Source organism: Cherax quadricarinatus, chromosome 42, assembly GCF_038502225.1.
Source record: "Cherax quadricarinatus isolate ZL_2023a chromosome 42, ASM3850222v1, whole genome shotgun sequence".
Classification (NCBI taxonomy): domain Eukaryota; kingdom Metazoa; phylum Arthropoda; class Malacostraca; order Decapoda; family Parastacidae; genus Cherax; species Cherax quadricarinatus.
The window spans coordinates 13371266-13398279 of NC_091333.1; the positions used below are offsets into that span (position 1 = coordinate 13371266).

The 27014-nt window shown below is 37.3% G+C and overlaps 1 protein-coding gene across 1 annotated transcript in view; it reads left to right on the plus strand.

Moving 5' to 3' along the window:
• Positions 1 to 27014, plus strand: part of LOC128695707 (kin of IRRE-like protein 3) — a 97227-nt gene that overhangs the window by 41224 nt on the left and 28989 nt on the right. Inside the window, exons 9-10 of the mRNA XM_070093296.1 lie at positions 3415 to 3547; positions 13528 to 13686. Of these exons, the coding sequence (XP_069949397.1) occupies positions 3415 to 3547; positions 13528 to 13686 (292 nt within the window). The remainder of the gene's footprint in view (positions 1 to 3414; positions 3548 to 13527; positions 13687 to 27014) is intronic.

The following is a 27014-nucleotide window of genomic DNA, read 5'->3' on the forward strand; positions in this document are numbered from 1 at the left end:
CAGTCAGCATGAGAAAAGTGTACTGGGCTTCAAGACAGTGGTAATGCGTCAGGTGATTTCAAGTGTAAGCCCATGGTTATTTAGCACTCTAAGAATGCTCATGCTTTGAAAGGTGTAGATAAAAACACCTTACCAGTAATTTGGAGGTCAGACCAGTCAGCATGGATGACAAAGGAAATATTTATTGACTGAGTCTAAGCAACATTTTATTCCTGAAGTCAAGTTTTACCTGCAAGCAAGAACCTTGCATTCAAGACTCTTTTCATTCTTGATAATTCCTGTACTCATCCACAAGCTTTGCTGAATGTGACCTCACATGTAGAAGGGGAGTTATTAAGTCATTCAAGTGTAACTACATAAAAACAGTCATGAAAAACTAGTTGCATCAATGGACTCTGACTCCAACCTGGCAGTACCAAGTTTCTGGAATAAATTTAACATTGCAGATGCCATCCGCTATGCTAGAAGTGCATGGAGTAAAGTGCCCCAATCAACATTAAATGCAGGCTGGGGAAAGTTATGGCCTTCTGTAGATAATTCTTTCACTGGTTTTCCCTTGCTTGAGAGTCAGGCTCAGAAAATTGTTCAGCTGGCAATGAGATTACCAGGTGATGGCTTGGAAGATATGAATGATGTAAATGAGCTCTTAAAAGATGATGATGATGATGAAGACAGGAGTCCAGAGGAAATGCTGGCAGAGCTCAATGCACAGATACAAAGGAGCCAAATAACAGAAGAAGATGAAGAAGAACCTGAAGAAAAACAGTTAACATTGCAGCTAAACTAGCATTCATTTTCACTGAAGAGGACCCAGACATATCTAGAAGCAGCGCTTTGAAACGGGGTCTAGACCAGCTGATGATGCCTTACTGTCAGCTGTATAATGTACTGCAGGGTAAAAGAGCCCAGAGATCCATTACAGTATTTATGCACTTTAGTACCAGAACTTCTACCATCCACTTCTGCTGACAACCAACAACCATCCACCTCAGCCCAGTAGGGCCATACCATGCATCTCCACTCTCTTCACAATCATCCACAAACACTAGTACCCACAATGTAAGGTAAAAAATACTATTATTTATGTTGCATTTGTAATCTTAAGCAGTAAAAACATAATATATCATGACAATGAACTACAATTACATATTTGCTTTTATTTTTGTAAGATCTGTTGGTTTAAAAAAAAGTTGTTTGGGTTTTTGGGGGCTCCCAGAAACATAACCCTATTTTTCCCATAAGTTCTTTGGCCAGACCCCAAACATCTACTACATAGTAATAAAAAAAAGTGGAATGGGTTGCCTGACCATGAAAGCCATCTCAGTATAAGTTTATATTGCCAATAAGGTAAAACAAAAATTAAGTAGTGTATTTAGAATAAAATCAATTTTTGGAAGATAATCTGTTTGGTATTGCATATTTACAGTTACAGGAGCAGAGCTAAGCTTGTGGAAGCCCATCTTCAGTAAATAATCTATCATAAAAATAATTTTTAATTTTCATAGTTTGTTGCATCTTCTGCTAGTAAATAACTCCATTGTTTTAGAATTCTGTTAGCAAAGTAGCTTCTTTTTTTTTTTTTGCTTATCCTTAGAGCTATGGCTTTTTCTTCTACCAGTTGATGGTGTTAGGAAAATCTTCCTGGTCAGTCCTTTTGTAACTTTTTATAGTCTTAAATATTGGTGTCTTGTCTCCTCTTTATTTTTTTAAATATCTGCCAAAAGACGACATATCCATAAAGGAGAGACATGGATCAGTGGACAGAAATATGAGCTTTTAGATTATCTTATTAATTATGGTTAATACAAATGTAGCTACAAATGTGATTTTCTTCAATGCTGCTACTTTACTTGCTGAATTCTCCAACCTCTGCTACTTGCTGGTTGTTTCTTCCTTAACCCTTAACCCTTTGAGGGTCGACAGGCCCTCTCCGAAACTCGTTCTCAGGGTCGGCCAAATTTAAAAAAAAAAAAAAATTATTTTCTCTTATGAAAAGATAGAGAATCTTTTCCCGATCATAAAGACACCAAAAGTTTGAAATTTGATAGAAAACTTACAGAATTATGCTCTCGCAAAATTAGCGGTCTTGGCGATGTTTACGCATCGGCGATTTTGCCCACTTTGAGCCCCATTTTCGGCCAATTTCACTGTACTAGTCGACAAAAAACATGAATATTTCGCTAGAACTCCATTTTTTCTATCGAATGGGTGCAAGAAACCACCCATTTATAAATTCAAATATCCAGTACAGTGGTCAGAATTTAGCAATTTTGCCAATTTCACACAAATTTCAAAAGATGCCAATTTCCGAATAGGGTCCAGAATAAACAAGAAAGACATTCCTGGCACTAAAATGACATTTCCTCTAGTCATTAGTCACGTCTCAAGGGCCCTCTTATATTCTTTTGCTTTCCACTTTGAATTTTTATTCTCACAAAAAATATAAGATTTACTGTTATGCAGACTACTGCATTAGTGTAAAAAATGGTATAAATATTATTGGTGCACTTGTAAAAGAATATTAGACTCACCAGTTGACGTGTATTGCACGCTTGGCACGATTTGTTTACTTTTGAAGTTTGGTAAAAATCGAACATTTCTGCTACTTTGAGCTCAATTTCAAGGCACCTTTCATTGTAAAACCAGTCAAAATCATCTCAATTTCTGTAATATGTCTTCCATTCTATAAAATGAGACCAAGAAAACTAGAATACAACAATAAATACCATACGAAAATACACTGCAAAGTCGCTGATTTATTAAAAAAAATGGTCAAAGTTTTTTTTTTCTCATTATGCACTGTGTGCTGCAGGATTTTTTTTAGACTGTGCACACTGACCACATAGACCCATTCTTTCATATGAAGGCCTACCAGCTTTCTCCCACTAGATTTGAGGCCGCTAGAATTTATGAGTACTAGTACGTCAAAAACCCCTACGCGTAAAACGTACTAGTACGACCAAAACCCTCAAAGGGTTAAACTGTCCAAGCATAGATCTACATTTTCACTGCCAGCGCTCCGAATACAGTGGACCCCCGGTTTACGATACTAACATAGATCTACATTTGGACAGTTTAAGGGTTAACAACTAATTTATGTTTTATATGCACCATTATTAATATACAGTGGACCCCTGGTTAACGATATTTTTTCATTCCAGAAGTATGTTCAGGTGCCAGTACTGACCGAATTTGTTCCCATAAGGAATATTGTGAAGTAGGTTAGTCCATTTCAGACCCCCAAACATACACGTACAAACGCACTTACATAAATACACTTACATAATTGGTCGCATTGGGAGGTGATCGTTAAGTGGGGGTCCACTGTACGTACTGTAATTGCTTTCACCTAAAACCGCTGCTGTTTTGCTCACCCCTCAGTATATCAACTTCATTGCTCATCTTTCCCAGCAGGATGTACGGGAGGATTGCTACTCGGCAAGGCTGAGGGTGCAGGGTGTGGACATTGCAGATGCCAGAGACTATGTACTCAATGTGGAGAACGACAAGGGTGCTGATCGTTATGCCGTTGGTCTCCTTGTCAATGGTGGGTGAAGTAAATCTGTATGTGTTAAGGATTAAGGCTTTTTAGCTAAGATTCCTTGTAGTGCAAAATAAACCAGAAATGCAAAATTATAAGTGAGGCATTGTCTTTTGGCTGTGGAAAGTAGGTTCATGAGGAGTTCACACTTATTAATTTTATTTACTGATTCTCTTAACCCTTTGAGGGTCGAGACCCCTGCTCACAAACTTGCTCCCAGGGTTGAAGAATTTAAAGAAAAAAAATAAATTATTTTTTCTTATGAAATGATAGAGAATCTTTTTCCAAAGGTAATGAAATAATAAAGCATGAAATTTGATGGAAAACTTATGGAATTAAGCTCTCATGAAGTTAGCGTTCTTGGTGATATTTATGCATCGGCGATTGCCCACTTGGAGCCCTATTTTGGGCCAATTCCATTGTTCCAGTCAACCAGACTCATAACTATTTAGCTGAACCTCCTTTTTTTCTATCAATTGAGTATAAGAAACTGCCCATTCATGTATTTTAACTACCCAATAAAGTGACCAGAAATTACTAATTTGGTCAATTTAACACAAAATTCAAGAAAGGCCAATAATGTAGACATTCCTGGCACTAAAATAACATTTCGCTGTTTATTAGTCATCTCTCCAGGCCCCTCTTATATTACACTTGTTTTTCATTTTGAATTTTTACTCACACAAAAAATAGAAGATTTACTGTTAATCAGACTACTGCATAATGTTAACAATTGCATAAATAATGTCAGTGAATTCATGAGTGCATATTAGACTGGCCAGTTGATGCATGATGTGTTTTGCTTACTCTTGAACATTGGCAAAAATCTTCCATTCTATCAATGAGACCATGAAACCAAGAATGCAGCCATAAAAACCATATGAAAATACACTGCAAAGTTGCTGTTCTATATCAAAAACTCAGTCGCAATTTTTTTTTCTCATTGTGCACTGTGTACTGCAGGATTTTTTTATACTGTGCACACTGACCATGCAGACCCATTCTCTCATATATAGGCCTACCAGCTTTCTCCTGCAAGATTGGAAGCCACTAGAATTTTGGCAAAGTTTTACTGGACTGACCCTGGCCTCAAAGCCATAACATAATGTGACCAATCTCAAAAGGGTTAATATATGTTAGTTCTTTGTTTTTGGTGGGATGTATATTAGTAATACCATAGAACATATGATATTTCACAGTATAAAGAAGTAGCACTAAATATCCTAGCTTGTATGCATTGTTCTGGTCAGGCTTTAATAGAAAGCATTTAAAATGTGCTAGTATTATAAACTGTCTCACCAGCTTAAAATGATCTATTAAAATGAATTAAAATGACTTTGTATACTTCAAATTTGGTATGAATACACTTTGTAGTCATATTGTATACTGCATACTGTACATTTGTAGTCATATTATACAATACATACTGAATACTGTACATTTGTAGTCATACTGTACACCACATACTGAATACAGTGGTACCTTGACTTATGAGTACCCCAACTTACAAGTTTTCCAAGTTACGAGCCATTGCTTGGTCGATTTTTTGCTTTGAGCTGCAAGCCAAAATGTGAGTTACAAGCGAGCTTCAGATATGCCACTACTAGTTGGCGCAGCGAATGTCACAACATCTGCCCATTGAATTAACCCTTAAACTGCCCAAACGTAGATCTATGTTTGTGCGTGTACCGCTCCGAGCATAGATCTACGTTTTTTTACATAAGAAACAATGTAAAATCGAACGTAGATATACGTTTGGGCAGTTTAAGGGTTAAAGCATGACATCATAGAAAAACACGAGAAAATCACTTTTATTTCAGTGTTTTCCATATGAAACTAGTGATCTACTGCAGTTAGCCTCACAAGCACTCCATTGTCTCTTATAATAAGACCTCAGAAGAGCAAGAATGGGAAGATATGGTCAGAGCAATAATTATTTTTACTTCGGGAGTGGCCGCCACCACTCGTCACAAAATGACATATTTTATTCATTCTAGAGAGTACGTATATCATATTTCTGTGTTATTTATATTGTTTATTATGTCATGTTAGATCAGTTGTGATAGATAAATAAGCTGTAGAGTTTATATTAGTGTTATAATTTCATTTGTCATCTTGGTTTTAGTTGGCTGTACAGAACGTGTCTGCATGCCTGCACCCACACAAAGCATCTCATGCACGCAGTCTGAGTCAGTCTGGCCCGGTGGCCTGGTGGCTAAAGCTCCCGCTTCACACACGGAGGGCCCGGGTTCGATTCCCGGTGGGTGGAAACATTTCGACACGTTTCCTTACACCTGTTGTCCTGTTCACCTAGCAGCAAATAGGTACCTGGGTGTTAGTCGACTGGTGTGGGTCGCATCCTGGGGGACAAGATTAAGGACCCCAATGGAAATAAGTTAGACAGTCCTCGATGACGCACTGACTTTCTTGGGTTATCCTGGGTGGCTAACCCTTCGGGGTTAAAAATCCAAACGAAATCTTATCTTATCTTATCTTAGGAAAGGTAGGGGGTGCATGGACCAGGTGTTTACAGTGAAACATATAAGTGAACAGTATTTAGATAAGGCTAAAGAGGTTTTTGTGGCATTTATGGATTTGGAAAAGGCATATGACAGGGTGGATAGGGGGGCAATGTGGCAGATGTTGCAGGTGTATGGTGTAGGAGGTAGGTTACTGAAAGCAGTGAAGAGTTTTTACGAGGATAGTGAGGCTCAAGTTAGAGTATGTAGGAAAGAGGGAGATTATTTCCCAGTAAAAGTAGGCCTTAGACAAGGGTGTGTGATGTCACCGTGGTTGTTAATATATTTATAGATGGGGTTGTAAGAGAAGTAAATGTGAGGGTCTTGGCAAGAGGCGTGGAGTTAAAAGATAAAGAATCACACATAAAGTGGGAGTTGTCACAGTTGCTCTTTGCTGATGACACCGTGCTCTTGGGAGATTCTGAAGAGAAGTTGCAGAGGTTGGTGGATGAATTTGGTAGGGTATGCAAAAGAAGAAAATTAAAAGTAAATACAGGAAAGAGTAAAGTTATGAGGATAACAAAAAGATTAGGTGATGAAAGATTGGATATCAGATTGGAGGGAGAGAGTATGGAGGAGGTGAATGTATTCAGATATTTGGGAGTGGACGTGTCAGCGGATGGGTCTATGAAAGATGAGGTGAATCATAGAATTGATGAGGGGAAAAGGGTGAGTGGTGCACTTAGGAGTCTGTGGAGACAAAGAACTTTGTCCTTGGAGGCAAAGAGGGGAATGTATGAGAGTATAGTTTTACCAATGCTCTTATATGGGTGTGAAGCATGGGTGATGAATGTTGCAGCGAAGAGAAGGCTGGAGGCAGTGGAGATGTCATGTCTGAGGGCAATGTGTGGTGTGAATATAATGCAGAGAATTCGTAGTTTGGAAGTTAGGAGGAGGTGCAGGATTACCAAAACTGTTGTCCAGAGGGCTGAGGAAGGGTTGTTGAGGTGGTTCGGACATGTAGAGAGAATGGAGCGAAACAGAATGACTTCAAGAGTGTATCAGTCTGTAGTGGAAGGAAGGCGGGGTAGGGGTCGGCCTAGGAAAGGTTGGAGGGAGGGGGTAAAGGAGGTTTTGTGTGTGAGGGGCTTGGACTTCCAGCGGGCATGCGTGAGCATGTTTGATAGGAGTGAATGGAGACAAATGGTTTTTAATACTTGAAGTGCTGTTGGAGTGTGAGCAAAGTAACATTTATGAAGGGATTCAGGGAAACTGGCAGGCCGGACTTGAGTCCTGGAGATGGGAAGTACAGTGCCTGCACTTTGAAGGAGGGGTGTTAATGTTGCAGTTTAAAAACTGTAGTGTAAAGCATCCTTCTGGCAAGACAGTGATGGAGTGAATGATGGTGAAAGTTTTTCTTTTTTGGGCCACCCTGCCTTGGTGGGAATTGGCCAGTGTGTTAATAAAAAAAAATAATATTATTATTATCATAAATGAGAGCAAAACAGAATGACTTCAAGAGTGTATCAGTCTGTAGTGGAAGGAAGGCGGGGTAGGGGTCGGCCTAGGAAAGGTTGGAGGGAGGGGGTAAAGGAGGTTTTGTGTGCGAGGGGCTTGGACTTCCAGCAGGCATGCGTGAGCGTGTTTGATAGGAGTGAATGGAGACAAATGGTTTTTAATACTTGACATGCTGTTGGAGTGTGAGCAAAGTAACATTTATGAAGGGGTTCAGGGAAACCGGCAGGCCGGACTTGAGTCCTGGAGATGGGAAGTACAGTGCCTGCACTCTGAAGGAGGGGTATAAATGTTGCAGTTTAAAAACTGTAGTGTAAAGCACCCTTCTGGCAAGACAGTGATGGAGTGAATGATGGTGAAAGTTTTTCTTTTTCGGGCCACCCTGCCTTGGTGGGAATCGGCCAGTGTGATAATAAATAAAATAAAAACGAGAGAGAACAGGTAAACAAGAGAGAGATGCTGAGAGTTTAAACAAACAGATGAAGGCGTAAGGGGAGTCACTCGGGCGGAAGAAACGTGTATTAATACCCGTCTGCTTTTCATTCATACAAGTATATTTGCATGAGTTGGTGAAGCATTTACCCCACTTAAAATTGCATACAATTTGTCTTCATGTTAGTGCAGTAGAATAGATAAATAGCTACAAGTGAAGGCATGCAAAAGGAAAAATTTTCTACAGTTACCTCAGTAATACTGTAGTGTACACATTTTCTCTGGTATTGGACTAAAGAGAACATAGTTCTTACTGTCACTCTGACAAGCCGCCAGGCTACCACATCTCATATTTATGCCAAATTTATTCTACTGTGGTTCTACTGTGGGTGTATGTATCATGTTTATAGGTTTTTAGGATGCTAAGGACAGGTTAACTATCCTTGGGTGTGCCAATGCTGCAGGCACACACAAGGTGAAGTTGGCAGTGATTGGAAAAAGCAAACATCCGAGATGTCTAAAAGGTGTACACAATTTACTTTTGCATTATTATGCCAACAAGAAAGCCATCTGTCAGTCGTCTTGAGAATCATCTTGACAATCATGTTCCTGATCTATTATTATCCCATTATGTCATTTATCAAAATATTACTCTATAAATAAACCGTAGTAGTATTTGTAGTCTTTTTTATCCCACTTAGTGTGAGTATTCATACGTTTTTGCTGCAGTGTTAATGCTTGATTATAGGGTGCTGCCCTAGACCCCCACCTTCATTCTGAAATTCAAAACACTACTGGCCCCAAGGGTTATATATGGTATATATTCACCATTGTCATCCCTGGTGCAAGTAAATTTCATACATTCCAGTTCATCAGTATAGTAGATAGTAGTGTGTCCTCTTAATTGGTCAGGCCTGCAGATATGTATGGCTGTGTAACCAGGTAAGGCAAATATGTCTGTCAAATCATGTTTGAGCCAGGTTTCAGTAAGAGCATCACAGTGTTTACACAATGATCTAACATTATAGTTCAAGACTGTTATGTTCTTGCTGGCACTGAGTACAGTTTCAGCCTGACTAGCAGTGTAGTAATGGCAATTACTGTTAGGATTATTTATGCATTTTAATAAGAGGTTAATATCAGGATTGATATTTGTATTCATAAGAATAAAGGAGGATGTAAATAGTAAGTATTAACAGAAGGTACTTAGAGAATTAAGCTGCTGCAATTAGCAAAAATGAAAGTCAGTTATTGTTAACCACTAACAGGGATGAATATATGGGTTAAGACTATTATTTAAAGCTAAAAATGTATGCGCTACTGAGTATAATAAACTAAACCAAAAAAGATAACACTTTAGCACATGCTATAGCACCTGATGTTGCTAAGTAACATACACTTTTAACAATATAGTAAAAAATATAATGGGGATAGTACTGTACTTGAACAAGGAAATTTGAGGAAGCTTAACTAAAAAAAGTAGAAGAATTTAATATGGAAAGTAAACAAAAGTGTACAGTGAATTAATTATCCTAAAGTAAAGTAAATTTGAGTGGTTACAAATAAACAGTAGGTATAGACTATAAAGAAATATTGTATACCCTTTTTTTGCTAAACGAATGAGTGCACAATACAGATTGACCATCACTAATCCAGCATCATCGAGACCTGTAGGGTGCCAAATTAATGATTTTGCCAGATTACAGAGTGGTTAGGCTAGAATACACTTAACCCAATGGTGATATATATGCATTGGCAATGTCATCCACTTTACACCCTATTTTTGGCCCATTCCACTGTTCCAGTCTACCAAACTCATATATATTTTGCTAGTATTCCTTCTATTCTGTCAACTAAGTACAAGAAATCACCCATTTACCTATTTCAACTACCCAATAAAATGGTCAGAAACAGTATTTTGGCCAATTTCACACAAATTTCAAGAGATGCCAATTTCAAAATAAGGTCCAGAATAAATAGTGCAAACATTCCTAGCACTAAAATAACATTTTCTCTTTTCATTAGTTACATCCCCAAGCCCCTCTTATATTACACTTGCTTTCCATTTTGAATTTTTATTCACCCCAAAAATAGAAGATTTACTGTTATGCAGACTACTGTATTATTGTAATAATTGTATAAATAATGTGACTGCATATTAGACCAGCCAGTTGAACATGTATTGGACTGTGACATCATTTATTTACTCTTGAACATCAGCAAAAATCAAACATTTCTGCTACTTTGAGCTCAATTTTAAGGTACTTTCCAGCATGGAACCAATCAAAATTATATCTGTTTCTGTAATATATCTTCCATTCTATCAAATGAGACCAAACAAACAAGAATACAACCATACAAAAATACACTGCAAAGTCGCTTTTGCACCAAAAGCACTCGCCATTTTTTCTCATTATGCACTGTGTGCTGCAAGTTTTTTTTTATATAGTGCACACTTACCACACAGATCTATTCTCTCATATGTGGGCCCAAATTTACCGGTCACAGCTTATTCGAGGGAGCTGAGCTCATAGTGACCAACAGTGGCTTCGAAGCCACCTTATCTTTTATGGACAGTGTACGGTGTATGTGCTTTACACAATGAGAAGCATTTCTTTTATTCATTGGAACCATGGCTAGGGCTAAAAGTGAGCAGGTTATAACAATAAATGGAGAAAAAGAAATTGAAATGACTTATTTATTTATTTTATGTCTTTGCAAACAGTACATTGAGATTTTATATTTACAATAGTGGGTTGTAATGCAAAGAGAGCCTCTATTATGCCTAGGCATTATGGGCCAACTTAACATTATTGGCATACAGACTACTTAACACTAAGGATTTTATCATAGTTGTACAGTAGGACAGTAATTATTTCATAGTTGAGCAGTAGATTATTAATTATAAGTGAATTAAATTTGTATAAGACAAAGGATATATTCATATACATAGCCTAAAATGCTTTTTGTGAAAACAGTGGTTCAATTATATTCCTGTCAACAATGGATGAAAAGTTCAAAGTGATTGTTGAAGTTATGATGCGGGAGTACATAGGTGAGTATGTGTGTACTGGGTATTTAGCGTTTAGTCTAGGGTGATTAAGTGGCTTTTGAGATGAGTCTTAAACTGATTTTCAGACTGGGTTACTTTAATATCTTCTGGTAATGAATTCCATATTTTAGGGCCCTTTATGTGCATAGAGTTTTTACACAGTGTGATATGGACACGAGGTATATCAAAAAGAGATCTGTGTCTTGTGTTGTGGTCATGTGGCGGCAGTTTGGTGTGGCGACCCTGGAAATTTGAAATTATGCTAGCCGAAATTAGTGCCAGATTACTGATGGAACCAGATCACTGATTGCCAGATTAGTGATAGCCAATCTGTACTTCTAATACTGCTTTAATTGGGTATAGCAATCACAGTACTTGGAGAAAACACCTTTAACTTAATACCTGGGCTTCTCTAACTTCTACACACACATTTGCACTTGTTTTGAACTCACTTGTTAGTACCAAGAATTAGATATTCTGCCTCAGTGTGCTGCTCAAATGAGAAAAGTGTATGAGGTGGGCCTTGTGTTTACCCACATCTTGTCTTGTTTCCTCTGAAAACCATTCAACTTACAAAGCATTCCTAAGTCAAAGTCAAATATTTATTTGCACAAGGTAAAATGTTTGTACACAGATGGGTGACATTTGGTTGTGCATTTTTGTAAAACACACTAACAATAGCTCAAACCTATTTATTTTCTATTATTAACCCTTTCAGGGTCAAATGGCCCTCTCCATTTTTTGTATTGAATGAGTACAAGCAACCAACCATCCAATAAAGTGGTCAGAAATTAGCAATTTACCAATTTCACACAAATTTCAAAAGATGCCAATTTCCAAATAGGGTCCAGAATAAACAAGACAGACATTCCTGGCACTAAAACAACATTTCATCTGTTCATTAGTCACATCTCCAGGCCCCTCTTACATTTCTTTTGCTTTCCACTTTGAATTTTTCTCACAAAAAATTGAAGATTTACTGTTATACAGACTTCTGCATTAGTGTAGAAATGGTATAAATAATATCAGCACACTTGTGAAAGAATATTAGACTCATCAATTAACGTATATTGTACGCGTGGCATGATTTGTTTACTTTTGAACTTTGGCAAAAATCGAACATTTCTGCTATTTTGAGCTCAATTTCAAGGTACTTTTCATTGTGAAACCAATTAAAATCATCTCAATTTCTGAAATATGTTTTCCATTCTATAAAATGAGACCAGGAAAACTAGAATACAACCATAAATACCATACGAAAATACAGTGCAAAGTCCCTGTTTTAAACCAAAAACACGGTCAAAGTTTTTTTTTTTCTCATTACGCATTGTGTGCTGCAGGATTTTTTTTATACTGTGCACACTGACCACATAGACCCATTCTTTCATATGTAGGCCTACCAGCTTTCTCTCGCTAGATCTGAAGGCGCTAGAATTTAGGCGTACTAGTACGTCAATAACCCTGGTGTGCAAGGCATATTAGTATGTCACAAACCCTGAAAGGGTTAAAAAATAATAATACAGTTAATTATTATGATCAAGTATAACTCTAGAATATTAACTAGACATAAAAATGAATAAATGCAATTATTTCAAGCTAAACAATTCTAGTAAAAATATATTGGAAGATCCTGATCAACAGAACATCAACAAGTGCAAATTGCCACATCTTAATGTATTTCTTTTGTTCATTTACACCTTTTATGATAATGTGAATATCAGTAATCATTTACTGGTGTTACAATTTATATTCATTATACCTGAGTCTGACTATGTCCACATTTGCAGAGAGCTAAAGGGTGGAAATATTTCACAAAATCAATTACACAAATAATAATAATAACCAATAATAATAGTGACAATAATAATAATTTCTGAAGCTATTCACTAAAAATTGATACACCACATGTGACTGAATTAGGCTGGTATTTACAGGTTCCAGAAAAATCAGAGGAGTACAGGTGTGCAGAAGAAAAAAAGACTTCGTAAAAAATTCATGATTGTCTATTATTGATGTAGTAAGAGATTTATTTACAGGTTGCTGCTCCAAGTGCAGCTCAGGAAACCTGAACACAAAAACTATATGTAATTTATTTTTTTGCAGGTTGTGCGGATTCTCATAGCCTCCCATTTACATTTTCCCATGAAGTTAATTTTTGTGTTATTACTGTTTTCAGTTTTCATTTGAACAGATATCCTGTCCATTATAGTACTTTGCTTTCTATTCCCCATATTTTGTAGTTTCCAGATTAATCTTTCATGAAAAACTGTAAAAGGTCCTTTTTGAAATATACTGTACAAGTAGATGGTCTACCCATCCATTTCTTGCTTCTGGATTTTTTGTAGGTTTTATCATAGGTTAACAGAAGTGTAATTTGTATTGTATGAGGTAAGCACTGTAGAGCATGAAAAGTAATAGTAGATTTTAGAAAGTATACCTACTTGTTTGAACATAATTCAGTACTTTTTTATATATGGGAGAAGAATGGATCATTATCAGACCTGGTGAATTCCCCCCTTCCCCACCAGGACATGTAGACAAGCCCCCACTACAGCGTGTCCCTCCCTCAGCAGAACCCGTGTCCATGTCCACTGTGATTGGCATCGTGATCGCTTGTCTCGTCGTCCTTGTGCTGGTGACTCTGATTATCCTCTACGCTTTCAAGACAGAGAAATGGTGCTTCTCTCGTAAGTAGATCTACTTTATATCTTATGTGTTTTTACGTACAATATGACTAGTATAATTATTTTTTATTAAAGTTTTGCCACTGCATTAAATTATAAATGGATGTTCTGTAATATGAATTTTATGTGTCACTAGTGTACAACAAAATTTTATTTTGCTTTTGTGGTTATTGTGGCAGAATTTTATATATTGATTTTTGGCATATTCTTCACATTCTATACTATGTGCTTCAGATATGAAACATTTTGCCAGTGCTTATATAGCATGAATTATTAGTGTAGTCCATATTAGTCATGGTAATCTTTTACCATAAATAATATTTACTTATTTGGGGCTAAATTTCATGTAAACAGATGTTATCAAAGTTTATTTACTCTTCCTACTATACATGAATTGTCATCACCACTTCAATAAACTGTGCAGGGGTTTTGTCTCCATGGCAGAAGTGGCGAAAATCTCGAAAAATAAATTGTTCAGGTGAAGAGATGAAAGATTACTTTGTTTAGCTTTATTCTCCTTGGCTTGTTTCCCCTCTGGCTCAGACAATCACCACCGCCACCTGTTGAGATCTCTGCACTGTGTCTAACTTGGTGTTCCTTGCAAATAACTCATCCTTCTTATGGCCAACTATGTATGTTTTTTTTCCAAGATCAAAAGTATAGTAGAGGGTTTACCATACTGGTACACAATTATATTTAAATTTAAGATAGATTTTCTTTGATGAACATCAAAATGGTATACAATACCGACAGGTTGGTAGGTAAGACACATAGGCAACAGTTAGGCAACTTTATTCCAAAACGTTTCAGAATAAAGTTGCCTAACTGTTACCTATGTGTCTTACCTACCATAGATTTTCTTTGCTATGTGGATGTATCTTTATAAGCAATTATAATTTATTCACAATCTGTTTGTGGAAGTTTACCAGTTATGGAATTCATTCAGTCTCTTATAACCTTCATTGTCTATATAATTATTCACAATTTGTTTGATTTTTATATATTTAAAAGCTAATGATCTGTAATATAAATCTCAGTTAGCTGTGATTTTAGATGAATGGTTCAGAGAACTGACATGTTGATAAATTAGACACATGTGCAACTCTTGGGTATCTTTATTGAGGAAACGTTTTGCCACACAGTGGCTTCATCAGTCCATACGTAGGAGAAACTTGAAGAACAGGAGGAGAATGAGGTAATCAGTCCCTCAACCTTGAGTCAATGTGTTCAGTCCATCAATCTTGAATAGAATATTCAAGATTGAATAGAATATTCAAGATTGATGGACTGAACACATCGACTCAAGGTTGAGGGACTGATTACCTCATTCTCCTCCTGTTCTTCAAGTTTCTCCTACGTATGGACTGATGAGGCCACTGTGTGGCGAAACGTTTCCTCAATAAAGATACCCAAGAGTTGCACATGTGTCTAATTTATCAATCTGTGATTTTAGCTCAGTTGGAGTGATCTGGCACAGTACTTTAGAATGCTTGAACCATATTTGACCTCTTATACTGCATGCTTATTTTTGAATTCTAGAAATGCTGTAATATTCCCTACACATTATATTTTCACCATTACGACATCTTTTAGGTTATGTGCAGTATTCATGCATAAATTTGTACTGTAAACAGAAAACATTTAGAACATATTTTCATAAATTTCATTTACAGTGAAATTAAATAGCAGTGCTTTGAAGTATGAAAAAATTATATGGTTTGATGAACCACATGAGGAGTAAATTGTTTTTAAATACTGTATCTTTAATTTTACCAATATAGAAATCTTTTCAACTTGTCATTATGTTTCCTTCCCATTTTTCATTTTCTATTGTGAATGTAGATTTGCTTTTATTTTTTGGGCCCACTCATCTAATATTTACAGTCCCAACAACCTGAGTAGCTACAGAAGACATGGTAAGGTGGCAGTCTCTCTGGTTCAGCAAACCATTTTTAGAAAGTATTTTTTTTTCATTCTCTATTTCAGTATGTTGTATCATGTATTTAAGTTTGATAAACCACTTGGGAATCCTACCATGAGCTCCCTCAATCATAATGAGGGCAATTGTAAACTATAAGGCAGAAAAAAAATTCAGAGGTTTGTTCCTCTGTCAAAACTGCCATAAGCACTTACTAGAATAATAGACATGGGCAGAATAAGCCCATTGAAAAGCAGAGGTATCATAGTACAATTAGAAAATAGTGTTAACATCTGTACATTAAACCTCTTTGCATTTACTATAGCACTGAGACAGGAAATTCATGACATTTTTAAACCTTGAATTGTCTAGGTCACAAACTGGTGACTCTTGGCTAAATTTTTATAAGGAGGGCCCCATTCATACGGCTCTTAAGGTTCATAACCTCAAACGATAAGCAAAAATTTGCCAGTGGTGAAAATGAGCCATTTTTTCATTACTGAATGCATCTAAAATCCTGAAACATATTTACACTATCATATATTAAGTGCTCATTACAGCTAAGCATAAAAAAACAGATAAAAGAGTAAAATACAGCCTCTCCTCACTTACCGACGTATTTGTTTACCGATGCTTCAGAGTTACGACGGGCTCTTTGACCAGTATTCATGCCTAAATAACATATTAGAGCTGATTTCCTCTATTTTGTTTATTTCAGTATACAGTAGGGCCCCGCTTTATGGCATTTTGCTTTACGGCGTTTTGCCAATACGTTTCAAATTATGACCAAAACTCGCTATATGGCTCCCCCACCTGACTTTCTAATATAATTACCGCACCCCACCTGGTTTGTTTACATTCTCCATAAGCACCATGTCTCTCCAAAATTTAATGTGTTTTTAAAAGTTATTTCATATTTTATATATACTCTGATAATTATACTTAAGTATACCTGTACTTAAATAAACTTACACACTGTGCTGGCATGCAGGTACATATTAAAATCACTAAGAGTATCTTATGTCTCGAGATGCCATATTAGTACTGATAATAATAATACTCAATAATAATCACTGAGTCTCATTAAATGTCATACATATTATGATAATATACACATTTTCATTAAACCATCTATGATATTTTTTCAAAATAATATAATAAACATGATACGTAACATATAAAGATGATAAATACACTCCACAGTAGAATAAATAAACATAAATATGAGATGTGGTAGCCAGACGACTTGTACAACTGATGTAGTATTAGTAATAATAATAATAATACTCAATAATAATCACTGAGTCTCATTAAATGTTGTAAATTATGTTAATATACACATTTTCATTAGTCCATCTATGATATTTTTTTCAAAATTATATAATAAACACGATACATAACATATAAAGATGATAAATACACCCCACAGTAGAATAAATAAATATAAATATGAGATGTGGTAGCCAGACAACTTGTATGAGTGATGGCAAGAATAACATTTTCTCTACTCCAACATAAGAGAAAATGTGTTACTGGGAGTAATTGTAGAAAATTATTCCTTTCATATCCCTTCACTCAGAGCATCATTTCTTCTAAAAATGGCATTACATGAAAATGGGAGTGTTCCTCTTTATTTATTCTACCATATCAATGTAGAGACAACTTGTACACAATGTAACTTGTACACAAACCAAACATGTTTGCCTAGTTTGTTTACAAAACTTGCATTCGCCTGGTTTGTTTACATAACTCCACGCCTGTCCTCTCTCATGTACTCATTCTCTCTCTCGCTCTCTCGCTCTCTCTCTCTCTCTCTCTCTCTCTCTCTCTCTCTCTGACTCACCTCTGACCCTGCATTAAGACTACAAATATTTTAAACAAACAAACAAATTTTATTCCTTTGCAAGATTACATTGAGAATATGAAATTACAATAATGAGTTGCAGTGAAAAGAGAGCCACTATCATGCCTAGGCATTAATTTAATGGCTTACAGACTACTTAATACTAAATAAATTGATCATAGTTGTTTTAAGTTGTACATCTGTTTTTATTTATAGTAGACATTAATTGTACTCAAATTACAATAGTTTCAATAATAAATATTGAAATTATATTATGGGAATATAATATTGTGAGTTGTTGAAAGTAGTTTACAGTATGAGAATGCTTCAATTGGGTGTAAGGCAGTATTGTTTTGGGTAGGTATTTTTACTAGGTATTTTACTTAAACAAGATGGGTCCTACACAGATGACAGCAAGGAAATGAGTGAGCTACTCTAGTCCCAATATGACTCAGTTTTTAGCAAGCCGCTAACCAGACTGAGAGTCAAATTTTATGAGTCAAATCTTACGCCAAATCTAAGGCAAAAACAACATCCAGTATTGGACCCCTGCTTAGATGAGATGGGACTTACACAGATGACAGCAAGGAAATGAGTGAGTTACTAAAATCCCAGTATGATTCTGTGGTTAGTGAGCCACTAACCAGACTAAGAGTTGATGACACAAATAAATTTTTTATGACCGAGATGCAGAATTTAGTCGACTCAAACGTCTCAGATATTATCCCATGCACTCTGCCCCAGGCCCAGACTTGTGGAACTCTGTGTTCATCAAGAACTGAAAGAAACCCCTATCACATGCTTTAGCATTCTCTGGAGAAGGAGCATCAAAATCAAAATCAAAATGTTTATTTCCTTGTAAAACTTACAATGTGTGGTTTACATGTTATAAAATATTAATTACAAAGAAGACCACTAGCATGCCTAGGCATTTCAGGCGGACTATAATAATTCCTACTCTATATTGATATAGGTTATGGAGCAGTACATTTGAATATACATACATACAATTCAAGTTTATTCTCTATAAGGGTTACAATGTGGGGTTTACAGGTTTTGGGTATTGTATGGTTTACATGTTATAAAATACTAATTACAGAGGGGGCCACTAGGACACCTAGCATGGCTAGGCATTTCGAGCAGACTTAGATTAATTCTTAACATTAAATCTTTACAGATTATGGTATTAAGGCTAAGTGACTACATCATAATTTGTGAGTTTAGCAATGTGAATGCTTTTGTTTTGGCACAATACAAGGTGTCTATATTGGAGTATCATAGGCAAACTTATGACTAGTTAGGATTTATTATTTAAGATTAAGATTAGTATTTCTGGGTTTATAGTCAGTGGGTGAGTGAGTGTAATTGTGAACCACCAGGTGGTTATCATGTAGTTAGTTGTCGGGGTGGATCAGATAGATAAGATGTTTTCTAACTGTAGTTTTGAAAGTGATGAATGTGTCTGCAGTTCTAGAGTTTTCAGGTAGGGTGTTCCAGATTTTAGGTCCTTTGAAATACATTGAATTTTTGTAAAGGTTTAGTCGAACACGGGGTATGTCATAGAGATGTTTGTGTCTGGTGTTATGCCTGTGGATCCTGTCACAACTATCAAGATCCTGCTTCATGAGACTGAGCTCATGGCAACCGACAGTGGCTTCAAAGCCACCTTATCTTTAATGGATAATGTACTGTGTAGGTGCTTTACATAATGAGAAGCATTTCTTTTATTCATTGGAACCATGGCTAAGGCTAAAAGTAAGCAGGTTAAAACAATAAATGGAGAAAAAGAAATTGGAATGACTTTTGCAGCAAGTAGCGCCACCAAACAGTACCAGCAGATTGGTTTGGTGACCCTGGAAATTTGAAATTATGCTGGCCAAAATTAGTGCCGAATAACTGAAGGAACCGAATAACTGATTGCCGGATTTGTGATGGCGGACCTGTATACTGATGGATAAAAGGTTGATGGGTAGGCTTCAGGATGTACATGTTTACAGAGGGGCAACTGATATATTGGATCATTATTCAGTTGTAGCTACAGTTGGAGTAAGAGGTAGATGGGACAAAAGGAAAATGGCAACAAGAAGTAAGAGGGAGGTGAAAGTGTATAAACTGAGGGAGGAAGAAGTTCGGGTGAGATATAAGCAACTATTGGCAGAGAGGTGGGCTAGTGCAAGTATGAGTAGTGGGGGAGGTTGAAGAGGGTTGGAATAGCTTTAAAAATGCAGTATTAGAATGTGAGGCAGAAGTTTGTGGCTATAGGAGGGTGGGTGCAGGAGGAAAGAGGAGTGATTGGTGGAATGATGAAGTAATAGGTGTGATAAAAGAAAAAAAAAGTAGCTTATGAGAGGCTTTTACAAAGCAGAAGTATTATAAGAAGAGGAGAGTATATGGAGAGTAAAAGAAAGATGAAGAGAGTGGTGAGAGAGTGCAAAAGGAGAGCAGATGATAGAGTGGGAGAGGCACTGTCAAGAAATTTTGATGAAAATAAGAAAAATTTTGGAGTGAGACAGACAAGTTAAGAAAGCCTAGGGAACAAATGGATTTGTCAGTTAAAAACAGAGTAGGGGAGTTAGTAGATGGAGAGATGGAGGTATTGGGTAGATGGCAGAAATATTTTGAGGAACTTTTAAATGTCAACAAAGAAAGGGAGGCAGAAATTGCATGCAAGGGCCAGGGATGTATACCATCTTCTAGGAGTGAAGAAGAGCAGGATGTGAGTGTGGGGGAAGGTGCATGCGGCATTACGTAGAATGAAAGGGGATAAAGCTGCTGGAACTGACGGGATCATGACAGAAATGTTAAAAGCAGGGGGGGATATAGTGTTGGAGTGGTTGGTATTTTTGTTCAATTAATGTATGAAAGAGGGGAAGGTACCTAGGGATTGGCAGAGAGCATGTATAATTCCTTTATATAAGGGGAAGGGGGACAAAAGAGATTGTAAAAATTATAGAGTATACCCGGAAAAGCATATGATAGAGTTATTATTGAAAGAATTAGAGGCAAGACAGAATGTAGGATTACAGATGAGCAAGGAGGCTTTAGAGTGGGTAGGGGATGTGTAGATCAAGTGTTTATATTGAAGCATATATGTGAACAGCATTTAGATAAAAGTAGGGGAGCTTTCATTACATTTATGGATTTAGAAAAGGCATATGATAGAGTGGATAGGGGAGCAGTGTGGCAGATGTTGCAAGTATATGGAATAGGTGGTAAGTTACTAAATGCTGTAAAGAGTTTTTATGAGGGTAGTGAGGCTCAGGTTAGGGTGTGTAGAAGAGAGGGAGATTACTTCCTGGTAAAGGTGGGTCTTAGAGAGGGATTTGTAATGTCAACTTGGTTGTTTAATATATTTATAGATGGGGTTGTAAAAGGAGTAAATGCTAGGGTGTTGGGGAGAGGAGTGGGATTAAACTATAAGGAATCAAATACGAAATGAAATTGACACAATTATGTACTATTTTGCTGATGATACTATGCTTATGGGATATTCTAAGGAAAAGTTGCAAAGGTTAGTGGACGAGTTTGGGAGTGTTTAAAGGTAAAAAGTTGAAAGTGAACATAGAAAAGAGTAAGGTGATGAGGGTATCAAATGATTTAGATAAAGAAAAACTGGATATCAAATTGGAGAGGAGGAGTATGGAAGAAATAAATGTTTTCAGATATTTGGGAGCTGACATGTCAGCAGATGGATATATGAAGGATGAGGTTAACCATAGAATTGATGAAGGAAAAAAGGTGAGTGCTGCACTGAGGTATATATGTGGAGACAGAAAACATTATCATTAGAGGCAAAGAAGGGAATGTATGAAAGTATAGTGGTACCAACACTCTTATACGGGTGTGAAGCTTGGGTTGTAAATGCTGCAACGAGGAGGCGGATGGAGGCGTTGGAGATGTCCTGTCTAAGGGCAATGTGTGGTGTAAATGTTATGCAGAGAATTCGGGCTAAAGAGGGGTTGTTGAGGTGGTTTGGTCATTTAGAGAGAATGGATCAAAGTAGAATGACATGGAGAGTATATAAATATATAGGGGAAGGAAGGCAGGGTAGGGGTCATCCTCGAAAAGGTTGGAGGGAGAAGGTAAAGGAGGTTTTGTAGGCGAGGGGCTTGGACTTCCGGCAAGCATGAATGAGCGTGTTACATAGGAGTGAATGGAGACGAATGGTATTTGAGACCTGACGAGCTTGTTGGAGTGTGAGCAGGGTAATATTTAGTGAAGGGACTCAGGGAAACCAGTTATTTTTATTTATTTATTTATTTATTTATTTAAAAATTTGAGCACACATACAGAGGTACAACAAATACAGGTAAGAGCAGTATGCCAAAGCCACTTATACTATGCATAGCATTACGGGCTGGCTTAAAATTAACTTAAGATTAACTAAGCAATGATGAAATCAGTGATAAAACATTAATGTAAACAGGTTACTATAAAGCACAAGTGAGTATTACAAAGACAGGTCATATGGTTGTATGCATTGTTGTACATTCAGTAGAATGGAGTATTCTGTTAGGTAGTGTATTTAAAAAATAATAAAGTTAGATTGGGTTTTAGGTTTAACATTTATGAGTACTAGAAATGGGAAGTACAATGCCTGCACTTTACAGGAGGGGATTGGAATATTGGCAGCTTGGAGGGATATGTTGTGTATCTTTATATGTACAGTGGACCTTCGACCAACGTTGGCATCATCTAACGTTAAATCCGACTAGCGATACATTTTAACGCAAGAATTTTGCCTCGACTAGCACTGAAAAACCCGACCAACGCCATTCGTTTCATTCAAGACGTGTCCACTTGTGGCCTGAGTGCGCCTCACTTGTCCCGTGGGTGCCAGTGTTTACAAGTCAGCCAGCCACCGCGGTCCCATCCAAACATACAATCGGAACATTTCATATTACCACAGCGTTTGTAGTGATTGCACCTGCAAAATAAGTCACCATGGGCCCCAAGAAAGCTTCTAGTGCCAACCCTACAGCAAAAAGAGTGAGAATTACTATGGATATGAAGAAAGAGATCATTGCTAAGTATGAAAGTGGAGTGCATGTCTCCGAGCTGGCCAGGTTGTACACAAAACCTCAATCAACCATCGCTACTATTGTGGGCAAGAAAATGGCAATCAAGGAAGCTGTTCTTGCCAAAAGTGCAACTATGTTTTCGAAACTGAGATCGCAAGTGATAGAAGATGTTGAGACTCTGTTATTGGTGTGGATAAACGAAAAACAGATAGCATTAGATAGCATCTCTCAAGCGATCATATGTGAAAAGGCTAGGAAGTTGCATGACGATTTAAAAAAATGCAAGCAACTAGTGGTGATGTGAGTGAATTTAAGGCCAGCAAAGGTTGGTTTGAGAGATTTAAGAATCATAGTGGCATACATAGTGTGATAAGGCATGGTGTGGCTGCCAGTTCAGACAGGCTTACTCTGTTGATGTGTGCCAATGCTAGTGGTGATTGCAAAGTGAAGCCTTTATTGGTGTATCACTCTGAAACTCCCAGAGTGTTCAGGAAAAACAATGTCCTCAAGGCTAATTTGTGTGTGCTGTGGAGGGCAAACAGTAAGTAAGGCATGGGTCACTAGGGACTTTTTCTATGACTTGTTACACCATGCATTTGCCCCCAATGTGAAAAATTACCTCCTGGAAAATAAATTGGACCTTAAGTGCCTCCTGGTATTAGACAGTGCTACTGGTCATCCTTCAGACTTGGCAGAGCGACTTTCTGCGGACATGAGCTTCATTAAGGTGAAGTTTTTGCCTCCTAATACCACTCCTCTTCTGCAGCCCATCGACCAGCAGGTTATTGCAAACTTCAAAAAACTGTACACAAAAGCTATGTTTGAAAGGTGCTTTGTAGTGACCTCAGAAACTCAACTGACTCTAAGAGAGTTTTGGAGAGATCACTTTAGCATCCTCAATTGTGTAAACATTATAGGTAAGGCTTGGGAGGAAGTGACTAAGAGGACCTTGAACTTTGCTTGGAAAAAACTGTGGCCAGAATGCGTAGACAAAAGGGATTTTGAAGGATTTGAGGCTAACCCTGAGAATCCTATGCCAGTTGAGGAATCCATTGTGGCATTGGGGAAGTCCTTGGGGTTGGAGGTTAGTGGGGAGGATGTGGAAGAGTTGGTGGAGGAGGACTATGAAGAACTAACCACTGATGAGTTTCTAGATCATCTTCAACAGCAAGAGGCCACACCTGAGGAAACTGCTTCGGAGGAGGGGGTAGAGGAATTGAAGAAGTTGCCTACTTCAAAGATTAAGGAAATGTGTGCAATGTGGCTTAAAGTGCAAACCTTTTTTGATGAAAATCACCCTGACACAGCTACTGCAAGCCGTGTTGGCAACCTGTACACTGACAATGTTGTGAAACACTTTAGGAATGTCATAAAGGAACGGGAGGTACAGGCCTCTATGGACAGATATGTTGTGCGACAGAGGTCCAGTGACTCTCAAGCTGGTCCTAGTGGCATTAAAAGAAGAAGGGAAGTAACCCCGGAAAAGGACTTGCCACCTCAAGTCCTAATGGAAGGGGATTCCCCTTCTAAACACTAACACCATCAACACTCCCCTCCTCCCATCCCATCAATCATCACCAGATCTTCAATAAAGGTAAGTGTCATGTAACTGTGCATGTCTTCTTCAGTTTGTGTGTATTAAAATTAATATTTCATGTGGTAAAAATTTTTTTTTCAATACTTTGGGGTGTCAGGAATGAATTAATTTGATTTCCATTATTTCTTATGGGGAAAATTAACTCAACTAACGATAATTTCGATTAATGATGAGCTCTCAGGAATGGATTAATATCGTTGGTTGAGGGTCCACTGTACAGGAGGGCCCCACTTATATGGCGGGTTAGGTTCCAGGCTACCGCCGTAAAGCGGAAACTGCCGTAAAGTGGAACACCCTTTTTTTCCACTTACAAATGCATACAAACACTAGATAACAAGTTTACACTAACATATATTATGTTAGCAATAGAACCTGGCATCAAAAAACAATAAAAAAGTACAATACACACACAGTGCACTCATTACTTACCTTAAAATATTTATAGTCTTAATCTAGGGTGAGACAAGTAGTATTTATTGTAAGAAATCAAGTGTGGTGAGTATGGTAGTCAGCCAGGCTACCATACCAGGCCACCCCACCCACACATACTATTCTATGATATTTAAGCATCCCAGAGCGATAAAATGTATATACAGTTCACTCATTACTTACCTTAAAATATAGGGTGAGATGAGTAGTATTTATTGTAAAAAATCAAGTGTGGTATGTATGGTAGTCAGCCGGGCTACCATACCAGGCCAACCCACCCACACATACTATTCTATGATATTTAAGCATCCCAGAGCGATAAAATGTATATACAGTATTTATTGTAAAAAATCAAGTGTGGTATGTATGGTAGTCAGCCGGGCTACCATACCAGAGAGAAAGAATGAGTGCATGAGAGAGGACAGGCACAGAGTTATGTAAACAAACCAGGCGAAGGTAAGTTTTGTAAACAGTGTACACGTCTGGTTTGTGTACAAGTTCCATTGTGTACAGGTTGTCTCTACATTGATATGGTAGAATAAATAAAGAAGAACACTCCCATTCTCATGTAACATCATTTTGAGAAGAAATGATGCTCTGAGTGAAGGCAATGGAAGTAAGTCACTCGTGACTTTTTTGGGTTATCCTAGGTTCTCTACACATATGTTGTTATGTATTTATGTTATGTATTGTGTTTATTATATAATTTTGAAAAAAATATCATGGATGGATTAATGAAAATGTGTATATTAACGTAATATACAACATTTAATGATACACCGAGCTCAGACAGCGTAAACAAACAAACTGAACAGGTTGTGGACGATCACTCGGTCAGGCAAAATAGACGGTATTAATACGTGTCCAGTTTTAGTTCACTCATGTACATTTGTAAGAGTTTGTGAAACTTTTACCTTATAATATTTTTATTATTATTATAATAATTAAATCACGAAACAAATACTCTTACACTGTGTACAAGTTAGTACAGAATTATAGCTATAAAGTGAAGGCATACGAAAGGAATATTTTTCTACAGTTATCCCTAGTAACAGGTGACGGGCTAGAGAAAACGTAATTCTTCCGACACTTCTACAAACCGTTTGATAAACATCTCATATATATTTGTATAAATTTTTATACTGTGGGTGCATGTATCATGTTTGTGTGTTACATAATGTGTTTCTTATATAATTTTGAAAAAAATATCATAGATAGATTAAGGGAAATGTCTATATTAACGTAATATGCGACATTAATGCGCCCAAGAGATTATTATTATTATTATTATTATTATTATTATTATTATTATTATTATTATTATTGCCTCAAGAGTAGAGAGACTCTTAGTGATTTTAATGTGTACCTATATGCCAGCACAGTGTGTAAGTTTATTTAGGTACAGGTGTACACAAGTTTAATTATCAAGTACAATACATATAAAATATACAATAACTTTAAAACACTTGAAATTTTGGAAAGTTTCCAGACATAATAAGGAGATGTGCTCAGGGAGAATGTAAACAAACTCGGTGGGCCGCTGTGACTGTATTAGAAAGACAGGTGGGGGGAGCCGTATAGCGAGTTTTGGTCATAATTTGAAATGTCCGTATTAGCGGAACGCCGTAAAGCGAAACGCCGTAAAGCGGGGCCCTGCTGTATATGCTTCTAAACTGTTGTGTTCTGGGCACCTCTGCAAAAACAGTGATTATGTATGAGTGAGGTGAAAGTATTGGGCCCCTACTTAAACAAGATGAGTCCTACACAGATGACAGCAAGGAAATGAATGAGCTACTTAAGTCCCAATATGACTCAGTTTTTAGCAAGCCACTAACCAGACTGAGAGTCAAAAATCTAAAAGAATTTTTTATGAGAGAGCCACAGAATTTGGTAAGCACAAGCCTATCTGATGTTATCCTGACTTCAAATGACTTCGAATAGGTGATAAATGACATGCCCATGCACTCTGCCCCAGGGCCAGACTCATGGAACTCCGTGTTCATCAAGAATTGCAAGAAGCCCCTATCACATGTTTTTAACATCCTATGGAGAGGGAGCATGGACACTGGGATCATTCCACAGTTACTAAAAACAACAGACAGCCTCACTCCACAAAGGGGCAGTAAAGCAATAGCAAAGAACTACAGACTGATAGCACTAACATCCCATATCATAAAAATCTTTGAATAGGTCCTAAGAAGCAAGATCGCCACCCATCTAGATACCCATCAGTTACACAACCCAGGGAAACGTGGGTTTACAGCAGGTCGCTCCTGTCTGTCCCAACTACTGGATCACTATGACAAGGTTCTAGATGCACTAGAAGACAAAAAGAATGCAGATGTAATATACACAAACTTTGCAAAAGCCTTCGACATGTGTGACCAAGGCGTAATATCGCACAAAATGTGTGCTAAAGGGATAACAGGAAAAGTTAGTAGATGGATTTATAATTTCCTCACAAATAGAACACAAAGAGTAGTAGTCAACAGAGTAAAGTCTGAGGCAGCAACAGTGAAAAGT